The 22858-nt window shown below is 39.6% G+C and overlaps 2 protein-coding genes across 2 annotated transcripts in view; one reads left to right on the top strand and one right to left on the bottom strand.

Moving 5' to 3' along the window:
- Positions 1-2338: 2338 nt before the first annotated feature.
- LOC311252866 (uncharacterized protein) overlaps positions 2339-22858 on the bottom strand; it is a 146231-nt gene continuing 125711 nt past the window's right edge. The window contains exon 3 of the transcript XR_014621588.1: positions 2339-2406. The gene's annotated coding sequence lies outside the window, so the exon portion shown is untranslated. The remainder of the gene's footprint in view (positions 2407-22858) is intronic.
- On the top strand, positions 15707-16825 carry LOC311252358 (uncharacterized protein). Its single transcript, XM_084345439.1, has 4 exons — positions 15707-15837; positions 15928-16265; positions 16351-16419; positions 16631-16825. Exons 1-4 carry the CDS (start codon positions 15799-15801, stop codon positions 16749-16751), a joined length of 567 nt encoding a protein of 188 aa, XP_084201565.1. The 5' UTR covers positions 15707-15798; the 3' UTR covers positions 16752-16825.

Below are 22858 nucleotides of genomic sequence, written 5' to 3'. Positions count from 1 at the left end.
CCTGTAATACTGTTGTACTGTGAAACTCTGAAATGTGAGCTGAGAAGAACGGCCCTGATGCATTTTTGAGATACTCCCATATAATATAAGATACATAGTTTCCACTGGACAGCATGACAGATTATAATAATCTAATCTAAAGAGTCTAATCATGCATGGCTTCTCCCAAACTGGTGGATGCAATTAATCACACAGGTGAACAGCAGCTCAGCAGAAACAGGGAAAGTTGCACACTGCAATAATGTACTGCAGTACTGGTGAAAGTTAAAGCTCCCCACCACGCAAAAATATGCATTGCTTATAAGTTAACTGTGCAGAATGACATATGGTACATTTAACTGCCAAATCTGAGTTTAAAATGTGCACGTACAGGCAGGATTTTGTGACATCGCTACTAGTTTGGAAGCCAATCAGGTCGGGTTCTCTCTAACTTTGCTCTGCTACACTTTATTAGCATCAATTCTCACAGAGGTGAATGTTGTGCACATGTTGTGCTGTGGTTTTCTAGAGGTTTTGGGCTGCAACTGCATAATTACAAGGGGATTTTCACTTTTCACTCACTTTCACTGTGACCCATTGAGGTCTATACTGATGCTTACACTCCTGCTGAAATCTCACAAGTGCTACCTTTACTTTGGTACCAAGATTGTTCTTATGGACCCTGAAGTTGCAGAGATATACTCTATCATCATTTTGGGCAAGTCGTTTTCCAAGAATTTAGATTTTTTATTAGGCCAGTTCCCTTTTAAACTGTGGAAATATCGTCAATAGGAAAATATGACTTTCCATAAAAAGACAAAAGATGTTGAGTTAAACTGTTATAACATAATACGTAATTTAGTCGGAAAGAAATTGATAAATGTGTTTCTTTCCTCCTGTTCAGCTGAATGTCGTCCACCTTCTCTTAATGCTATTTGAAACCTAAAGTACTCTAGATGGACTTTTAATTTTGAAACATTAAATCGTGTTTAAATAATTCATTGATTTAAATGTATATTTAAAGGGTGACAATTTATTCTAATAATGGCTACTTGTCATGCAGGTCGTTTGTCCTTTTCCTTCCTCAAAACCCGACGTGACGGATCATTCAGAGTCCTCTCAGAGTGAAAACAGTGAGGCTCAGAACAGGGTTAACAGTTATCGCACAGCACATCCTTCATCACTTCTGAGTTCAATGGGCGACGCAGACGCACAGTGTCGAAAACTTCCTGCTGTCAGCCTCCCTTGAAGTTGCCTGTTCCCTCTCTCTGACCTGCCAGACATCACAAACTCTGACAAGCAAGCCTCTGCAACATATACACATCAGTGGGTTTTCAGAAGTAAGTACACACTGCACGCTTGGAAGAAAAGGACTATAGGCACTATAGGCAGGTACATGTAAGTATTTGCTACAAGTATTTCTTGTATAACACCAATGGGAATATTTATGAACCTCCTCAAACAAGAAGCAGAAATCCATCCGAATCCCCTCTGACTCAATGCAGGAAACAGACTTTTGATTCCAATATAAACACAGCGAAGCAAAGGTCTTAACCCCAGCCTCCCTCACTAAATCCCACTTTGAACCATTACGCTAGAGAGAGCTAACACAGAGATCTGGCTGGATCATCCCTATGACTGTGTGTACAGAGGAATGTCTGGAGACGGAAAAGAAATGAGGGCTGGGCGTGTTTAATTACATCAGATTGAATTCCAATAATCTGCTCCATATCCTTGAGGGTTTTTTTTTTTTCTGACAGCGTTCAGAGTCATGGCTCGACACGTTTTAATATGATTAGGACAGGACAATGTGGGGTTTTTCCTTGAGCCATGACTATAAGCAGGTGCAGTCAAAAAGCAGCCCTGCAGAGGATGACGACACAATCGTGGAGCCGGATTGGGCCGACTATCGTGGAGTGAGTAGATTGGTGCCTTAGGTGGGTTTCTTCCTCCTTTTTTTTATCTTCAAAGCCTCATGTATCTGTTTATTCCTCTTTTCTAGGAGCACGCCTGTGTGTTTGCGTCCCTGTATGTTTCTGGTGGATGTGTCTGTCACTGAGCGGCGCCTGCAGAGACGATTGAAAGAGCAACGCAGGCTGCATGCAGCTCCACAGCCTGCAGTAAACCCTGAGGGTAACAGATTCTCCCTCCGCTCACAGCCTGGATAAATCTCCGAAATACCAATACTGCATCACGCCGCACAAAATATTATTATTTGCTTTGATGGATAACATTTACCTGCTAATTCAAATTTCATACTGTGAGTCTTTGTTTACAATATAAATCTAATTAAGTGCAGCCATCACAGCACACGGTGGATCGATACACAATATGGCCAGCACAGCTGCTTACCTCACAAGGATGCCTTCCCCTGCCAATATTTTCAGCCTATAAAACGGTCCTGGTTTTCTCAGCGCGGCCAATAATCTGTCAAGGTTAGGGCAACGAGAGACAAAACATTACCTCAGTGGGTGACACGCCGGCTACATAAGAACAAATGACTAAACCAGAGTCATGTGGTTTTAAGACAGGGTTGATCCATCATCTCTTTGCCATTAATGGCAGCTAATGGAGGTTTCACCTGGGGTGTTTTCATTTGTTTTTATCCAGGTTCTGCTTGAATTCAACAGTTACATTGTCACTTTAAAGCTGCGATTATCTATTCTTTTTTAGTAACAATGAACCAAATAACTGCGCAATGTGAAAGGGGTTGCTGGTGGTTACAATACCACAGATCATCACCCAACTCTGCAGCTCTCCTTGTCTTTATGGAGCGTTTTAGCCTCTTTCAGGCTTTGTTTTTTTTTTTTTAGTAACTCTACTGTTGTGGTTCACTCTCATCGCTCTCAACAGTGTTGTGTCCAGCCACAGCTCTGATAAAATCCACTTTACGCTACCTGTCCAGCACAGAGAATTAGGAGTGGGCGGATTGATCCAAAAATATTCATACTACCAATACTACATACTCCTTTTGTAGATCGATTCAAGGGATCAGTTTTCTACGTTGTGCTTATTTGTTTATACTTCATCAAGAAGTAGAGCTGTCTAAAGAAGTTCCTCCGTGTAGGAAAGCTGTTCACTATTGTGGCAACACCACATACTTATTTAAGTTAAAAAAACATGTGAAAGAGAACACGGAGCTGCAGCAGAGAAGAAAGGAGGAGGAAGAGGAAGAGGAGAGGGGGGGATGACTCATCAGCACCCAGACCCCTGACACTGAGACAAGGAATATCCAGGTATGTACAGTAAAATAAATGTTTTAGTCAAACTGATTAAATACAGCATACTATCTTCAGGCATCCAAATAATATATTGAGCCCATTGGAACTTCTAAATGAATTAATTTAGTGAAACTGAAAAAAATATGAAAATAGCTAATATATAGGCCTTTTTAGATATACATTTATATTGTAATAGTTATTATTATATGTAATAACCTTTTCTGTATGTATGCACTTTCACTTTACATGAATAAAATAAACGTTTTTGTTATTTACCTTTAAAAACTGCCCTGTGTTTTCATAATAAAAAGTATTTGTATCGGTATCGGTCGTATTGGTCTTGAATTACTTGGTATCAGATCGAAACCAATTTTGTCCACTTATCCAATTATACAGTACTTATACTTTTTTTCTTTTTTTTAATAATTATTGTCCACCCCTACAGAGAATGCTCACTGGCTAGCTGGTGAGCATAGTGGAATATTAAGTATAACCAGATATTTTCCTGAGGACTTTGTGTCGAACAAAACAGATTTTAAAAGAGAGTGTTTTTTGACATTAGATCCATCAGGTGGCCAGAACACGATTCCAAATCAGTGCTATCTGCGGGCTAATAACTTCCCCATATACCAGCTTAAAAGGTTATATCATGTTGTCTATGTTCACAGATTGTTATGGTCGTCCCTGTTCTATTGATTAATGCTACCTTGTAGGGAAATGCTACCATTACGCGTATCGATCCATTTGTGTGTAACTCTCACCATATTACGACATCTTTATTTATATTTATTAGAGTGTGTGTTTATGCCATGATTCTGTGGTGGCAGCATTATTTGATTGGCCCCTGAAATCTTGTATAACGTTATTATAGGGTATCAAGATCTGCTCCTCGTATTTTGTAATAAAAAGCGTAAATAAAAACGTCATAATACTGTTATGTTGTACACAAACAACAATTTTTTTGTTTATACAATATATGATTTTTCCATGAGCATGCTGTTTTTATGTGCACCTGTTTACACTCACAATTCCCGGCCCCTGAAATAACGAGGTTGTTTGGTTATACTTTAATTACAGGTCCCTAAATTTTATGTTAAGTAGGCGGTAATTACCAAGCAATTCCTTTTAAATTACCCCCCAATTAACACAATATTCACCTCAGAATTGATTGAAAATTACCACACCGTGATTAAGCAATAATATTCTGCTATTTTCCAATAAGCGGTTAATAAATGTGTTTAATACATTTCCAGGAAACCTTTCTGCTTATCTTCTGCTGATCGTGCCATTCTCATTTCAATTTAGTTTCCCGCTAACTTCCCCTCAGCAGGCCATTACATTTGAGTAAGTTGTTGTAGTTTGGGCCCAACTTCTGCAGGCCAGTAAATTGTGGTAGCTTGGTTGTAATTTGAAAGAAATTTCAAATATGTAGCTCAGTAGCACCTACTTACCATGACAGTTCTGGACCTGTAACATGAAGAGTAACCGACTCTTTCTGTGAAGTGATAGTTTTAAGATACTGAGGCGAAATTCTGTTTTATTGGTTGACAGGTAATTAATAAAGATAAAATGAAACCTACCATATACAAATTGTTAATAACCTGACAGTAACAGTGTCGTACAAATACATAGTAAATACTTAGCACTTAGTCAGATAAACCCTTATAATATAAGGTCCTTGTTTGTCATCAGATCTACAGCAAGAACACTGCATATGCTACAAAAGCTGGCCATTATCAGACTCATCTGAACACCTTTTATCAAACATGAAATTAATATTCTGTAATGAGGTGGTTTACTAACAGGAACATTTAAAGACCAAGCCAGAATCACTTGGCGTCAGAACCGTAATTAGTGTAGCAGTGGTGCTGTCGTCGCCTTTTGCTCCATTGAGCGCCGTGCTGCTGTGCTGAGTTTGACACGTGAAGTCTCAGGTTGAGCTCCGAGCCTGAGCTCTGCCTTTACTCCCCCTGATCAACCTCTCTGTGGTGGATGGTTCATTGTCAGCTGGGTGTTCAAGCTCCATTTAACTCTAACTAACTGCCTTTAGTCATTATCGCTGCTCATTAATGCTGCACTGGTACTGCTGAGCAGCCCTGAGAGCATCTGGGTGAGGTGACTGCACCATGTATAACTGTTAAGACGATGCAGGAGTTCTGTATTTGCTTTTGATAGTTTTATTGTTACACAATTAATGGCATAAACATAATCCTAATAGCGTGTTACATTGAGGTTATTTGCAAATATAAACCTTCATTATAATGAGGACTCCTATAATCACCTTAAGAGCTCATGTTTATTTTCCACTAAACAGGACAGGAACAAATCTTTAAAGCCGCACAAGAAAATCCTCTGTGCCAGTCATTCCCAACCAGGGGTACAGTACTCTCTGCACCTGAGGGGGGTTTTCTGCATTTTTCAACTCAAAATAGAAATTTCATTACAAAAATGCCCACATAAACCTCTCTAAATAGAAGTACATGTTGGCAACCTAATCAGTTATATGTTAACACTTAGGCGCGTTATTGCCAATAGGGTCTTAGAGATGTACGCCCAAATGCACATAAAAGGAAAGGAGGAAAACTGGGCCCCAACCCCCTAAAAACTACAGCCCATCCATACAAGTTCAAGCTCATATTTTTCTGTGTTTAATTACACTCTGTGAGATGGAGAAGGCCGTTATTGTACTTAGTGTCGTGGCGTACCACAACAGAAGATGATACTCTGCACTCTGTGTGTGTGTGTGTGTGTGTGTGTGCGCGCGCACCATCCTGTAAAAAGAGACAACGGATGCAAAGGAGAGGCAGACAGAAACAGGGCTGATAAGATGCGGGTTTGAGGTAAGCGCCAAGACATTGTATTCCTCAAACAACACCCGCATAACAATAATGTTGGCAGCATGCCGTGTGTTGTATTGAGGTTTATTATTTCAGAGTTTGTCGAGGGTGAGAAAAGAGTTTGAAGAACCTGGCTTGCAGCCAACCTCCATATGGCTATCTTATGCCCTGATGTCTCTCGTTCTCGCTTTGGGTTACTTGCTTCAATAAAACTAACTTTGGTGATCCTGGATAACTGGTATCATGAAGCTGGCTATCACCTGTCTCTGTTAACACTGCGGTGTGAACCACTGGATATTTTTAAGGACACCTTGGGATGATTTCCAGGCGTGTTTATGTGCCTGGATATGTTTGATGGGAAGTCAACATTTGCAGCAGCGTTTGTGAAGACAAAGCCAGGTGTTTTCAACAAGACCTTGGATACAAAGCATGATGTTTTGCAAACCCTAACCAAGTGGTTTCTGTGCCTAAACCTAACCACAGCATAGGCACAGCATAATGACGAGAACACAATTGAAAAGCTGCAACTTAAAGAAATGTAACGTTGAAACTTATCTGTGGTTTTGCAGAGATGTACTTCGCCAACATTTATTCTGCTGATTGGGTTGTAATTAAAAGCAGCTAGTACTCGTACAGCCTTCAAGCCATCAGCTATTACTCCTTTATTCAAATGTGCTCAATGTGTTTTTCTCTCTTTTCTTTGTAGGGCGCCACTAAACTTGCTTTTAAAAACCTGTTCAGGTAAGCATGAAGGCTGGCTCGCATATCCTGTGTCTGTTTGGAGTGCCAGTTTTGCACATCCTCAGAAATTAACCCTATAGTGGTGTCGAAAGAGTAGCCTACTTGAGTTCATAAGTAGCCCGGCCTTCAAAACACAAAAAAGGGCTGGAAAACACTGTTCTGTGCTATGTTCTACTGAATACAGAGGAAAATGGGAAAAAAAAGGAAAGTGACGGACTGAAGAAAAAGACATAAAGAATGCGCCATGCATCTTCAACCCTATATGGCTTTAGTAATCAAGGTTTGCTACTGTACGCTGAGTGCCCCTCCGTATCCCCAGAAAGGCAGGGATGCAGGGTGACAGCTGGGGACCAGGCCAACACACTGGACCACTAAATGAGAAAAATGACCAGCTTTCACCAGCTCTTTTAAAAACTCATTTACATCCTGTCAGATTCCATTATGGCCGGGGACCTGCACCGGAGCTGCAGGACAGGACTGAGCCTGAGTGCACCGACCGTGCTGGCCAGGCTCCTATCAGCCTGACCCGGCTCACCGGTCCAGTAGACAGCTGATTCTCCTGTGTCAAGGTTTTTTTGGCTTCTCTCAGTTTTTTTTGTTTTTTTTTTCTCCCCCTCCATTTTCCACACTATCTTTGGTGTGCTCTTGGCAAAGAGTGGGTGATTATCAGAGTGCCTGAAACCCCACTTTTACTCTTTTATACAATTACTGTACAGAATGTGCACCTAAAAGCATCAGCAGAGAGGATTAGGCCTGCTAAATGCTGAGCCTTGAATAAATTATCTGCTGGGGGGATAGCTTTAAAAGAAAGAAGGTAGGAGAGGGAGGGAAAGTGAAAAGCAAGTGGATTCAGCTACTCAAAAAAATAAAAAAAATACCGTACATTTAAATTATACTTCAATTTCAGCTAAGTGTTTCCCATTATCACGCACATTAATATTCACCTCAGCATCCATCACTTAAGATTTTCACAGTCATCACTGCATTTTCTTTGGACCAACACAGATGATATACGGCGTTCGCCAAAATCACCAACGTGGGAGGCTGGTATTCATCCAATTGATTGAGTACGGTTCAGAGGCTGGATCGTGAGGGACCAAAAATAAATTTCTGCTCTGCTAACATGACAGCACGACTGCGAAGAGCCTCTTAGCAGTCGCTGATGGATAACACAACCTACAGTTCAGGTGGAACAACTTTTAATGTCCAAATGTCAGTTTGAACCCGTGCGTCTTCCACAGGTTGAACAAAATGTTTGTGTGTATGAGCAGCTTGTACTTACTGAAGAACACTGTGCAGTATATCGTTCACATCGATGTGTGGAAGGGCAACGTTGAAATCTACAGCAATTAATTTATTTTGGTTGTAAATCATTGCAATGTTGGAAGGGAAAGTTCATCCTTGACCTTTCAGATAGCTGTTGACAAAACTGATCTCAGGTCAGGTCTGTACTGTAGCTGTTCTGGGGCATTCAGTATGAGTTTCTAATCAGCCTCCACTTGTAGGCCAGCATGGATGAAAGGTGATTAAACGTGGTCAGAAAATACAGACATTTCCATGAAAACTGGGCAACTCCATCGGCTGAGGAAGATCATGCCATTAAAAATAAAAAGCCTCGGAAGCTGACTTTATGGTGACCCTGTCGACATTAAATTATTAATTGAGTATAGTATTAAATCCCGTAACAAGCAGCCGTCTCTCCCTCAAACAAGTGTGTTGCAAAACCATACTCAACTCATGTCTCAGCAGGAAACCTGAGAGAAACATGTTTCTAAAAGTCAGTGTGTTCCGCTTTCAGTACCTCTGTAGCTTCTAACTGAATCTCTTTAGCTTATCTCGTCCTGTTTGTACTTTCAAACATCTGCTGTGTTTTACCGTTTTATTGTCTTTAAGCTGTTTCGGGAGTCATGTTTAGTGACTGCTGGTGAAAACTTAACATTTCCTGTCATGCTGCTTCACATTCAAAGCTTGTAAATGACTAATATTGTGGGGCTTTTATTTTGAAGAAGTTATAGGAAATTAAATGTTAAGACATTAACATTGACCACCTCACTTCATGGACTTTGTTGCTTTTATACTCCTTCGCCCTGAGTTCCTCCTTTGCTGCGATAAACGTTACTACAACCGAACAAGGAATGTAAAAAATATTGGTCAAAATAGGTCAACTTATACAAGGACGGGCTGGTAAGAGGCAAGTGAAGGCCTCCAGAAAAGCTCTTTAATCATCTCCGTTACTTTTTTGCTCTTTTTTTTCCCTCTCACTGCACATACTCCACATTAACCTTTGTCTCTGTGTGTCATCTTCACATATTAACAATCCAACACATAATGCTTCAACAGTACCAAGTAAGTGTTAAAAAAAAATATGGCTATTCAAACAGTCTACGAGTGCACTTTAGGTGTGAGAGCTCTACAGTAGCAGCAGTTTAAACTCACCAGGGTCACAGTCTGTGGACAGGCACTAAGCCACTTCTGTGTCTCATTCAAACTCCGAGCATGTCTGTGATCTGATGCATACATCAAAGCCACGGAGAGTACCTCGGCACACACCAGGAGCTCCATCAATCCCCTCCGGCCCGCGGAAGCTGCCTTTTCCTACACAGTCGGCCGTCAAGGGTGACATCCTTGAGGAGGCAATACAAACAGCGTCTAATGAATTTTTAACGACGAGCGTTGCGAGCGGCCAAGAGAAGGGGAGCGGGAAACAGAGAGAGACCCCCGCTGAATGCATTACAGTGATTTGTGGGCTCACCTTTGAGCGGGAGTAAGAGGCCTCCCGCCTCAGATCATCAGGGTGTTAAGTGTGCTCGGTGGGGGAGCCTCTCGGCGCCGCATCACGGGCCAAATGATGTTTGAAATGTTTTAATCAAATCCTGTCTGTTCATTAGACTAACAATAGGCTTCATGGGGTGAGCGCTCAGTGGTTCGGCTTCTTACTCTCCCCGAGGGAACCCTCCTGATAGAGTAACTTCCCCTAACCTCCCGGCGACAAATTTTTAACGTGACTCCCCTCTATACATTTAAATGGGCCTTTATCAGCGGTGGCAGCTTGTCATGCAGTGTGATTTATATGAGAAAAAAAAAACATCTTGGGTTCCGGTCTCTATCTGTCTTCTTTTGAGCGGCACTTACATCTGTGTGAGATTACATGTCAACGTGGCGACGCCAGGAATGTATATGTTGAATTGATCAAGAGGAGCTCGCTGACAGACAGCTTGTTGCTAATAGCAGGAGACCAGCTCCTCAGATAATCTCTTTGGCTTTCTGTCACTCAGGAGAGGTTCGTCTGACACTCAAGAATGTTGTTTGTGGGATTGTTTTCGGATGAAGACAGAATGTGAGATTAGGCCCTTTGACTTTCCTGTAGTGCTGCTGCTCAAGAGGTTAAATAATAATGTAGGAGTAGATGTAAAGCTGCATCATGTAACCCTTGTTATTTATTTGTAAGGGGCCGTGTACAGTATCAAATATTGAACGGGAATGCTGCATTTTACATTATCATACATAATAAGTGAACTTTTGCAGTAAGATAGGTGTCTGGTAATGGCATGGAAGGGTTACTCCAGCCTCCAAGATGATGACGATGATGCTTTTTGAACACATAATATATTTTCCAACATATTTACACCAACATATGTCAGCTAGTTTATTGAAAAAATCAAACACCACCAAGAAATTAGATAATCTAGCACACTACAGAATGTAACATTGTTATAATGCTTATGACTGTAACAAATAATACTGCGACTATAAGTCTGTGATGTTTTTATTTTCTATGTAATGGCTGGGCTTTAATGGTGACATTGAATGTGAAAGGCAGATGAAGTGTAGGCTTATTGCAGCATTTATTTCCTTTTGGTTGGATGAAAAAAACGTGAACAACTGTAGCTGCCTCAATTGCAATTAATTATCACAACCACAAGTGACATTTCAAGATAATGCTCTTCTTCAGACTTAGCATTAATCCATGAGACTAATATATTGGAACAAGAGGGTGTTGATTTTTTTATTATTATTTTCAATTTCCACTGGTCCAGCACCTGCCTTAAAGTGATAGTTCAGGTCTTTTGATATGAGGCACTTACCCCTGGTCAGTGTATTAACTGCAGTAGATGACCATCAGCGCCAAAAATGTAAAAGTATCTCACACACCTCACATCAAAAGACCCAAACTATCACTTTAAATAATCTTTAGATGTGCCTGACGACTATGGATTCTTTGTACATGCTTAACTCAACCGTTACAGGATCACTCAAGACCCTGTGTGTATGAAGGTGCACATGTTTTCTGAATATCTACACAGTAGGTCTTTAGATTATTTTTAATGTTGTACAATAGTGTGCACCCCTTTGTGAACAAAGATGGTTTTTAAAATAAGTGAGTTCTTAAAAGGTACTTGCTTTATTTTTTTGCAAAAATAAAAACATCTTTACATTCACTGTTTCTCTGCCTGGATTTCCCCCATAAATGTATTTATTATAAGTTTTAACTGAGCAGGGCCCCACTATTTTATAAAATTACGATGTATATTAAACTGAACCCATGAGAATCATGTTTTCATTTTTCACATACATGTGGAAGCAACATTTATCTGAGCTTTGATTAGTGTACATTTGACAGCACCGCAGGGCAGATGACGCACACTGCCGATTTAACAATGTCACTCTTCCTTACGATAAATCCAGACTTGATAAATGTCCCTAATGTGTTAGTCTTCTCTCGTTTGCGCTTACCTGTAGCTGCTAGGTTAGCTGCAATCAGAGTACAGAGTATTGCTAAGGTTAGGAGCATTAGCTGCACACCGAGGGATCAATATATTCGGCTGTAATTATCTAAGACAACTGAATTAAAGTTCATTCACAAAAAAAGACAGATGAAGCTTTTTCTCTCTCTCATTTCTTCACGCTGGAATATTTTCTAACATGTTTGCTCTTGCTGGTCTGAGGCTGATTTAACATGGTGGATCACGTAAGACTGACTCTCAAAGCACCAACCTGATTTCATCTACATGAGAAAGGAAAGGAGACAAACCATCGTCATCTTTAACAATGATCATGTGCGTTTACCAAACTGGCCTTTTCCGGGGATGTGACTGCGCCTAAATGGAACATTTCCAAGCGTCGTCTGTGAATATCCCTCCAGGTGAGCCCGTTTGATCGGACCAATTTTCTCTGTGATCAACTTGAGTGCCACTCTGGTGCGACCTTAAGGTGAAACATATCCTCTTACCCCAACCTTCCACATGAAAGAAGCACCCTTTAACATCATCACACCACCTATTTCAAATTGACAGCTTGCTTCACAAATATCCCCCACATAAATCCTGCAGTGAATGAAAATGCGCTGCCATTAATCAAGTTAAGTATGCAATTACAAATCATATGACAGAAATCTTTGGTGCCGTCTCTTTGATAATGACCCTCCGAAACACATTTGTAATGTAAATGCACTATGTAGCCTGACATGATGGAACACCTTTGCTGTAAATATAATTACAATGAACTGCTCAGGACAAATGGGGAAATGTTCCTGGAAAAATTAGGTTGTCTGGGATCCCATTATCCCCATCTCTGCCGTGTCACATATTTGCTTGGTCAGACCAACAATTGTTTCAAGATATAAAGTTGGAATTTATAGCTTCATATGCAGCATATTAATAAAGAGGTAGTAGAGGTATTTTAATTATCAATTATTGTAGACTAAACTCACTATTTCATTGATGATTTTGTTAAAGAACATCCTATATCTTATTTTTCAAAGGGTGTCTGTCTGAACGGGGCTCACTCAGGATGCTCTCGACAGCACAGACAGTGTGTTGGCTCTTCTTTCAAAGCACGATGCGCCAGCCTTTAATCTGAAGTATGAAATGTCCCCACACACACTAAATCTACTTTATTGTGTTATTTCAACCTGTCAGACCTATCGATCAGTGGATTAAGACAAAGATGATGTTTTAAAGCTTTGACTGAGGGTTTCATAGCTGTCCTGAAATCCAATACCAATAGGGGTTCATAGATCTTGGCCAGGATTTAGTGCTATAGGCAGGATTGATGACACGGAGCCCGGGCATAATAGCGGAGGTGCACGAGCCCCCATCCTTCAACATAACTCGAGATAACAGTGTGCCTTCTATTCCTGTATTAGAGTCATTCAGTTGTCCGGTTATTTAAAACATGTAGCTCGGCAGACTGTCGTAAATAACATCATGCTGTCTGCTCTTCTTCTGGGAACAAAACTTCTCCTAATACTTGAGCTGTATTACTGATTACTGCAAAACTGCAACCTATAAGTCTTATTACTCACAGTCAGCGATATAATCAAATTTGGATTATTTTATAGGCGCACAGCAACATTTGTCAATGGCGCCGGCGCAGGATTTATCACCGCTCCAGACTTGGTAGAGCCACCTACAGCTTTTCAATATACACAGTATTACATTTCAAGACGAGCGTGGCTTCTTCATTTGCTCTTTCAGCTGTAATCAATTGACACTGTAATATATATATGGCTGTAAGACACAAACACAACACTCAGTAATGGCAAATAGTAGCAGAAAACTTACCGACTGACATTTTAACTTTCATCGAATAACAGCAATACAGAGGAGTATTGGCAAAACAACGCAATAGAATGATAAAAATAAAAAACATTAAGAGCTGAAAACATAAGCCTGATGAATCTCCTGTATTAAGAGTTGATGGGATTTTCAAAAGTGAAAAAAACTATGAAAGACTCGCAGCCCGAAATCTGCTTGATTTGAGGACAAAGCAGCCATCTTTAAAATCTCTCATCATTTGTGTTGCACTCTAATTACTTTGGAGACAAAACAGAGCTGGAATAAAGAGGCAGCGAACATTTGTTTCACCCCAAAGCAACACTGCTGGCTTCACTCACTGATGCACACTCAGTTAGTGTGGATTGTATCTTCACTGAAGCTGCTGGCTGCTGTAACAATAAGGCTGAGACCAAAGAGCTACAGAGACAGAGATGGCTGTACTATCAGTCTGTTTGAATGGTTTTTGGCCCGTGTTAGAAAGAATCTTAATTTGCGGCCAAATATGGAGATGTGTTACCTTGTTGTGCGTATATGTGCTGGATGAGGCTTTAAATTAGGCGCTGACTGGTTCTTGGCCAAAGGGATCACAGTGCTGTTCTTATAGTCTGTCGAAAAGTCTGTCGAGGGTTAGAAAGCAATATGTTGTGTGTTCGGTACTAATATCAGATCTTTAAAGGGCCTTGTGTGGTAGCAGTCAATGCTATTCATGACATGTTGTTATTATACAGCAGTAGTCTTTCTCCGTGTCTGTGAGTGAGGTGTAAAAATAATTTGGTAACACTGTATATTAACCACCATTAACAAATGATAAACTTATAGTTAGTCAAACTTTAACAGTTAGTTCACTATTAACAGACAATGGCATGTGTTATAAACTATTTATTAAGCAATTGTTTACTGTAAAGTTGCAACTGCTGTTTATAATACTTTGTAAATGGTTAATAAATACTGTGTAGTTCATCGATAAATGTTATTTGGATGGTGATTTCAAATGTTGTTGTTTTTTTAAACTCTTACAGCTTCTTAACGAACCAAGAAGCATTTTTATGGGATAAAATTATTATAAATTAACTATTAATAGGGCTGACAAGATTTCTGTATATGTTGAGTCAATATTGTGTCTGCTTGTTTTTAGATGAAGGCATTTTATTGTATTATATTTTTCAATAATATAATGATAATCAATCAGTGGTCTCCAATAGACTTGTAATATAGAGACATTTTTACACTGTTTACATTACATACATGTTTTATGAATTCAACTTTTCATTTGTAAAAGTGAACTTGTCAATTTGGAAAGAATACTTAGAGCCTCCCCAAAATGTTCTGTGGCTGAATATAAGAGCAAGAAGAAAAAACTCTTCTGTCCTATTGGGATAAGCTATTTCAACCAATTGCCAGAAAACATTTTGGCAATGTACTTTTCAGCACAAAACACATATGCTGAAACTTGCCATTTCTTAACGTTACAACTTTTTTTTCTTTGGTTTCAGTTTTAAATTGTATGTTGCAACAACACTATGTTTAACAGTCTGGTTAGGTTTAGGCAAAAAAAACGTGGTTTGCTTAAGGACAAGATCATGTTTTGGCTTAAAATACCTGGGTTTGTCGCTACAAAAAAGGCCCCGTCAAAAGAAAAGTATAACAAAATATACAGTGTTTTTTGTTGACACAAACAAGGCTATCCAGTGGTGTCACACTTACAAATGTTGAAACGCAGTCTCGAACTGCAGTCACTGCATGGTTCGACAGCCTTCTTGCTTAGTGCCTGATGTGAAATTGAAGTCATGAACAGATCATGTGAATGTGATATGACGCATATTGTGGAAACGTGAAAATAGTACATTTGACACACTGAAGCATTAACTGCAAGTATATCTTTAGATCAACCCTAAACCACAATCACAACAACAAAAACACAATATCCACTAAGTTTTATGTAATGACACAGAAGCCTACACTTGAATGAACAGATATGATCAGTTATTATCAGTGTTTGCATGTTGAGCTGTGTTAACGCATCATATCAAGTGCATGAGAGGGGGTGTGATTTATTAGAAAGTAGTTATAACATGAGGTAAACAGTGCAAATGAAATGAAAAATAGCCCACATCATCACATGCTGACGAGAACCATTTTCTCAGCCCGATTAATTAAAAAGCAGCCATATTTAGTTGTGACAATATATGCAGCTGTATGCTAGGAAGATTATACATTAGACAATGTACTTATTTACAAGTCAGTTCATAATAAGTACGGGTTTAAACAACTCTTTTCAAATCAAATTCAAATAAATACAAAATAATTCCATTGATTTCACACTCTTATGATTTAAAAAATCGTCTAGAATCAAACTGTATTGTTATAGCAACCCCACAGGACAGAAAATCAATACTTTCTGAACATCAGCCCTCCAAATATTTTGTTAAAGGTAGTTTTACAAAGTACTTTTGAGTTCTGACAATGTCTGGAACTGCCCAGAACGACATGAGTGAACCCATGGTAAGTAATCGAATTTCATTTAAGCATTTATTTTTTCTTTAAGGTAAAATGACTGAAAAAGAAATAACCACACCTTCTCCCCTCTTTAAGGATTTTACCACTACTCCCTGTGATTCTTATGATTTTGTTGCTGCCCCAGCTGGACTGTCCATAAGTGGACAACAACAACCGTGTCCACCTGTGTTTGCAGCCCTCAACAAAGGTCATTCTGACTTTATTGCTGCCCTGGCCAGAATGTCTGCGAGTGGACAGTCTGTCAGTGGACAACAGTGTCCACCAATGTTTGCAGCCAGTCACAAGGATCCCCAGACAGCCACAAAGGTCCCTCCGTCCAGGCTCCCTGAGACCATCAGTGGGACACCCACTGGTGTCCAGGTGACGCGAAAGACAAGACGGATGAAGGATGTCTCAGGAGGGAACAAGATCTGGTAGGTGTCTTATCACTTTACTGACAAATAATGATCAGGTTTTAAGATTCAAGAGGTTTTAACATTTGTTCTTTTGGAAAAAAAGGGACTTTGGAAGAATCATGACAGGCGAGCCAGAGAGGAAAAAGCCCAGACAGGGTGGAGTATTACACACGTAAGCTCTTTAACAGCAACACACACACTTTAATCATTAATCGGTTCAGTTCCAGACTGAATTACAGCTTAAATTTACATTTGCAAACAGACACACACAAGCAAAGAGAAAAACAAATCCTAAAACATGATTTAGGAAAATGAATGAAAAAGGTGATATCTGTTTTTACAAATAAACCCTTCCCTGTATATGAAATGGTACTGCCCAACAGAAGCAAGAACAATTGCTGCCCCACCCTGCCGACAAGTCACCCTCTGGCCAGGACTCTGTTGACTGGAAAGGCTGCTGACGCTCTGCCCACTTTGGCCAACAATAAGAAAAATCATCACTAATGTTATTGCCACTGTTGGGTCATTCTTGTTCTTGTGACAAGTCTCCATCGTACAATAAATGAGTCTTAACTGTCGACATGGGTCAATAAGAGTTTGATTTACCGACTGTTTCTACTGCTGGTAGCGCTCTCCTACTGTTGATCTGATTGGTTGAAGTTAGCCGATAGATAGACGGTGACAGACAGATGGTCTGTCCAATCACCTGCAAAGTATTTTTCAAAGTGGCTGCTCTTTTACAAACAGTTTCTAGCGGCACCTTTCCAGATGGTTCTGTGTGTAACAAACCATCTGGAGCCTCAGGTTAGTTTAAAGGTGCAGGTCTGATGGATTAATATGTGAGGTGAATATAGTTTCATCCATCTGATCCCAGAACTTCAGGCGAGGTTGGGAGATCAATACGGCAGCAAAAATGTATTTCTGTTCAATGTACAAACCATTTAGATAGATAGATACTTTATTTATCCTGAGGGAAATTTAAGTGTCCAGTGGCATACAAAATACAAAAGGAGAGTCCTTATTTGATCACATAACATACAATGTATGATGTTATGTATGTAAATTACATATTTTGGTATGTATGTCACAAACAGGCTTGGGGAGTAATGGAATTTATGTAACATGATTATGTAATAAAGATTATAAAAAGGTAAATATTCTGGTAAAGTTACAGAAGAAAGATGTAATTAGATTACAGATACATTCAGTAAAAACAGGATCACTAACAGGATTACAATTTTAAAATAAAGAATATCATAGTCTGTAACCATGCAGCATGCACTATGTAGTTTTGTAAAAGAAATTCAAACTGAGAATGAAAATATTTACAATATTAATGAGGTATTAACACAAACTCAGAAATATATTTTTTTTTCCACAACTGAATAAACAAGCTGTTCTCAGAGGAAAATAAGGTCCCAGAACACTGTTTGAAGCTAGAAAGGTGGCAGGGTCCGCCACATATAAACAAAGTAAAACAGTATGAAGTTGTGTTTTCCTTTAAGGTCAGTTTGTTTATTCATGAAAACAAAGATATGTTGTTTATTTAGTCAATGGAGATATTTCTCTTCTGTTTAAAATTTCTTTCCCAAAACTACATAGTGCCCCTTTAATATGAGCACAACGCCTCCTTGGCCCCTGCCAATCACACACTTCATGTGTTTCCCGTGACATGACTTTCTGTTTCAGCTGTCACACGCATAAATAAAGATTTAATGGAGGGTCATAAAAGCTTCCTGCTGAGGAAAGCTAACATAAATCCCTGCATAGCTGCGCTGAGACCCTTAATCAAATATGTTATCACTTGTACAGTCATCTGATAACAGACACTCATTTTTTATCAGTGACCTGATTAGGCTTTGTTCTAATTGGATCTCATTAGGTGACAACCTGGAATGAACAGTGCAGGCTGAAATGTCTCACTGCAAAAACCTCTGATTGTTTCTTTGAGATAACTGACAACCGCGTTACATACATCTTATTTTTACCTTTATCATTGAATTGCACACACACACACATTTTTATGACCTGCTGTTACTTTACACCAGAGAGCAACATGAAAGTGAAAACGGAGGGAGTAGATGAATGAAAGCCAACCTGGAGCTACAGTACAAGCGCTTTACTTCAATAGATGTCTGTAAATTCAAGCTTCAACCACTGTCAATAGTCCCCATGAGCAAGGGCGAAGTGTTTTTAAATCATTGTCATTCTCCAGTTAAAGTTTGTTAAGACATTTCGAGTCATCGCGGGGTCAGCAAGCTTGACAACGCTATTTCAGCATTGTCAAACCGGCGTAATTTCTTCAAAAGCACGCATCTTCTCATCATTTCCACAGCATTGTTGAAGTCTCGTGTCACTGAGCTGGAGTGAATCTTTGCATTTTGTCTTTCTAATGGCTTATGGAATAGAACGCCCCATCAGCCCGTCTTTAACGGCTGTCTTCTGTCTTCGACCAAGACTGACAGGCAGTCCGTGTTCCTCTTTGCCTCTGTAATCTTTGTAATTGCACATACGTTCCTCCGCCTTGTTTTGCCGCGCAGGAAACCCGATGTCGGACTCGAATTCGCTCAGTTGTCGTGAAGGGTTCTGACTCTCTGCCCTCTGGATATTTGGTAGTTAACTGCTCATTTGCCGCGATGTGTCTCTTAGGAGAACACCACAGGGTTTAGAGTATTCATTTGACAAAATAACAGAGCACAGAGATCCACTATCATTATCGTCATCATTGTATCCCTCTCTGCTGGAGACTGGCAGCAGTGAAGTAAAACACAGGCCTATATGTAAAACAATTTGCCCGCCTCTCCTGAAGTGTACTTTTCAATCACTTTGACTTCTGATTGCTTTCTGCTTTAATGGTTATCTGACTGTAATTCCATTTGGCGAGAATGATGAAGCAGAGCTGAGCTGGACCCGCACGCTCTTTAAATGTCATTTATGGTATTTTCATGTATGCATTCAGAGGACGGGAGAGCCGGGCCTTTTTTATCTGAATGGTTTGAGACTGAGTTAAGCAGCTCTCTCCTCGCATGAATTATTCTTCCCCCACATGTAATATGGTTTCGAGAACAAGGAAAGGGATGGGGTCACAGTTTTTGAAGTTTTTCTTAAAGCAATTTTCACATGCTAATATGTACTTGAAACTTCCACTTCATACTGACAGTTTTCCTGACAGGATTCCCTCCTAACATCCTTCCAATGGAGAAGATGGGGGACAAAATACAGTCGATCAAAAGTTTATCTGAAATTCATGTAATGTAGCAGTTAATCAAATCAAGAGTTTCCATCTTGAGTTGCAAAGGGAACCCAGTCTCTACGCCAATCCTTACAATTTACTTCTGTGGAGAGCAGGTCAGCAGTCAGGTGATCTTTGTCATGGTCATAAAAGTAAACACATTAATAGTTGCAGATTTAGCTAGGCAACAAAATGACATGATGTATGTGACAATCACATAACATCTCCTAACTTAGAGAGGGAAGTTAAAACAAGTCAACGTTGGCTTTCTTGCTCTTTATTATTACTGTAGGACGGGGCAATAATGTTGCCATGTTGGTGTAGCTCCAGGACCATCATTGCCACTGATCAGTTCAGTTTTTGTCATGTCATAGCTGTGTCTTTGGGGAAAAGACACATCAAATTTGCACACTAAATAGTTTTCTTTTGTTGTTTTTTCACGTTTTCCTAAACCTAACCAAGTAGTTTTGGTTCATAAACCTAACCTAAGGTGTTTGTTGTTTGAACCCCGTGACGTATTTTTAATGCCTAAACCTAACCAATTATATTTTTTTCCATTAACTTAAGAGTAAGACTAATTAGCAAACAGTATTGTAACATGTCCCAAAGGGGATCCAAACCTAATCAGTCTCAAATAACCCTCTCAAACACAAATGCCTGCTTCAGATGTGGAGCTGTTTTGTAAGTTAAAAAGATGGTCCTGGAACAACATTAACTATGAGGTTCCAGGAACAGTACCAACAAGAGGATATAAATATTATATTGTTATCATGATATGAAACTATATGTCATTTTAGATTTTGGCTATTTTTCCATCCTGATTTATCAAAGGTATTGTCTTTTTCTGGTTTCAAAGGCTGTATTAGAGTGAAGTGATGTCATTTTCTGACTGTTATACTCGTCTTAATACTTGCCTTTACCCCTTTAGTCATTTTATCCACATTACTGACAATTATCAAAAAACTCATTGTATTCATATTTCATTATAGTACCAATAGTCATCCCTGCAACATTGTCACAATATAAATAGATATAAAAATAGAACTAATTCGTCATCTGATATTTCTTTTCTTGGTATTTGGACGCATCTGTGTTCCATAGAACTTAACAGGAAGGACTGGCCTTCCATCCACACACAAAATTGGACTATGGCATATGTGCTGCATGCAATTTAAAAGTCTACAGTCATGTCATTTATACACACATTGAAACAACTGTGCTTGCAATGGCGGGATAGAAATACAATTGTGAATAATTAATACACTAACAAGACTAAAGCTGCAGTTATACCTCTCAGGCTGGTCAGCAGGTTGGTATCTATGCATTATCACAGTCAAAACTCTTCTATACGTTTATGCAGCCCTCATCAGCTTATTCAAACCATCCCCATAAGAACCAGGTGAGAAGTGAGGGGCTGCACTTCCTCCAGGAACTCTGCACCTTGATAATGGAGTGGGGCTGAAGCGATTAGCACACTAACAGCTTCACACAAGTAGGAGGGGGAATTCTCTTGGGGAGGACGACGGGAGACAGAGAGACTGAAAGGAGGACATGACCCCCACCAACACAATTCACAGCATGAGTGCTGGTGGTGCCGTGGCACCCTGACACCTTCTGAAGGACTCGGTGCCCTCCAACTAGAGGTGCAGATGCATCTACAGTCTGAACTTTTTGTAATAACAGCAGGTTCTATTATAAAATTGATGCAAATGATGCATCAAAGTAGCTGTTATCTGTAATGTAGGTGCAGCAGGCATCCGTGCGCAAAAAGGCACGGAAAGGGCAGGGGAAGTGGAAAATAATATAAACACATGGGGGCTGTGTTTAATCATTATCTCCTTAGTCCGTCACATTACTCACCTCTTGCCTTTATAACAGCCATGTCAGTCACGGTGACACATGATGAAAATGGCTCGGCAAATAAAGAGAAAAATGGCAATTGCTGACTGGGAGGTGTGGAGAGGCAAATATTTATGGCGCCATAAATTCAGGTGACATGCCTTTTCAATTCAAGTCATGTTTTCCACTTTACACAAAGATGTATGCTTTTATTTTGCAGATAGCATCGCTGCAGTTTAATAAAATAAATACTTTGAAGGTAAAAAGCCTTTTAACAGGCAGATTACTTTGCCTAGTGTGTTTGTTTGACAGTCAGTGCTGCATTTAACTGGACTTCTTGGCGTTAGTCAACCCATTGCGCCTTTGCTGCCAAAACTGTGAAAGAAAAATGTTTGCTTAAGGCAAATTTCTTCAAGAAGTCATGTGCATACACAATTATCCAGGGTGTTACTGTGGAAAAAAAATGTTTTTTCTGAGGTAATCAACTTTAAGTGGATTATTACAATAACAATTTTTGCTGTATCACAGACATCCAGGAAGGACATGGTGATTGGAAGCTCCCGCTGGTAACAATGTATTTTGAGAAGAATACATAAAGAACAAGACAAACAACTTAAAATTATTTTTAATATAAAATGTAAGAGCTATGTGTATCCCCTCGGATGTCATGTCTCCTTCACTCCTGAGGATCTCTAAATCAAAAATTTAAGACAAGCAGAAAACCAAATGGAAACCACTAATCACTTTGTTAAGCTTTATTGGCTTTGCTTTAAAACTTTGGCTAAATTAAAGAAAAACAAATGCTTGAAAGTCTTTTTCACAAGCAACTGCAGATGACAGTTGAGTTTAGTGAGTGGGCCCCACATTAATTATAGCAAAGTACACTCTGCCTAACAGAAATGTCAAGTCAGTTTCAGTAATAAGATGTCTACTGTGCCGAGTAACCAACCGGATTCATTGTCTGAAACAGTTGGGTGCAGCTTTTCATTAGCTGTCTCCTATCCTGTGAGACCCTGCTGACTCCACTGTAAAACACTGCACTGAAGCTCAAAGCCTGCTAACATCTGAAGTCAGCTCTGCTGAGACATTGTTAGCTAACTGTCAGTGTGCTCCGCTAACCGCCACTCATGGCTCATGCCTTTTTTTTTTTGCCAGCGATGCTTTTAGGAAGGGATAATAAGCAATATTACTAAGAAAGGAGACTGTAGCATCCTATCCAAAGTCTTCAGCAAAACCATCAACTTGGATTTATAATTGTGCTACATTTGTATATGATTCCATTGTGTATGTAAACACACAACAGTTTGCTGAAAAACCTCAGTCTGTTTTCTGACGATTTATGAGACAATCATATACCAACTTAAAAACTGGCTAATTAAAAACAATGAATATTTAAGTTAAGGTCCAAGGTCAATGCATGAAAATGACTTAGAATGTAACAGCGAATCCATCAATAAGGAGTTTTAGAAAAGTTTTGATAATGCATATTTTTTTTGGCACGGATCTTTTTTCTTTTAGGGGTTGTTGAATGAGTTGCATG

This window comes from Pagrus pagrus, assembly GCF_965226575.1.
Source record: "Pagrus pagrus genome assembly, chromosome: 23".
Classification (NCBI taxonomy): Eukaryota; Metazoa; Chordata; class Actinopteri; order Spariformes; family Sparidae; genus Pagrus; species Pagrus pagrus.
Note: the sequence above shows the minus strand (reverse complement) of the source record. Positions and strands in the feature narration are given on the sequence as shown.

What these genes read in the sequence shown, in the direction of transcription:
- LOC311252358 (XM_084345439.1), top strand. Translation starts at nt 15,799, where the DNA reads ATGTCTGGAACTGCCCAGAACGACATGAGTGAACCCATG. An exon ending in ACGACATGAGTGAACCCATG is followed by an intron (nt 15,838 to 15,927) that starts GTAAGTAATCGA and finishes CCCCTCTTTAAG; the next exon opens with GATTTTACCACTACTCCCTG. An exon ending in TCAGGAGGGAACAAGATCTG is followed by an intron (nt 16,266 to 16,350) that starts GTAGGTGTCTTA and finishes TTGGAAAAAAAG; the next exon opens with GGACTTTGGAAGAATCATGA.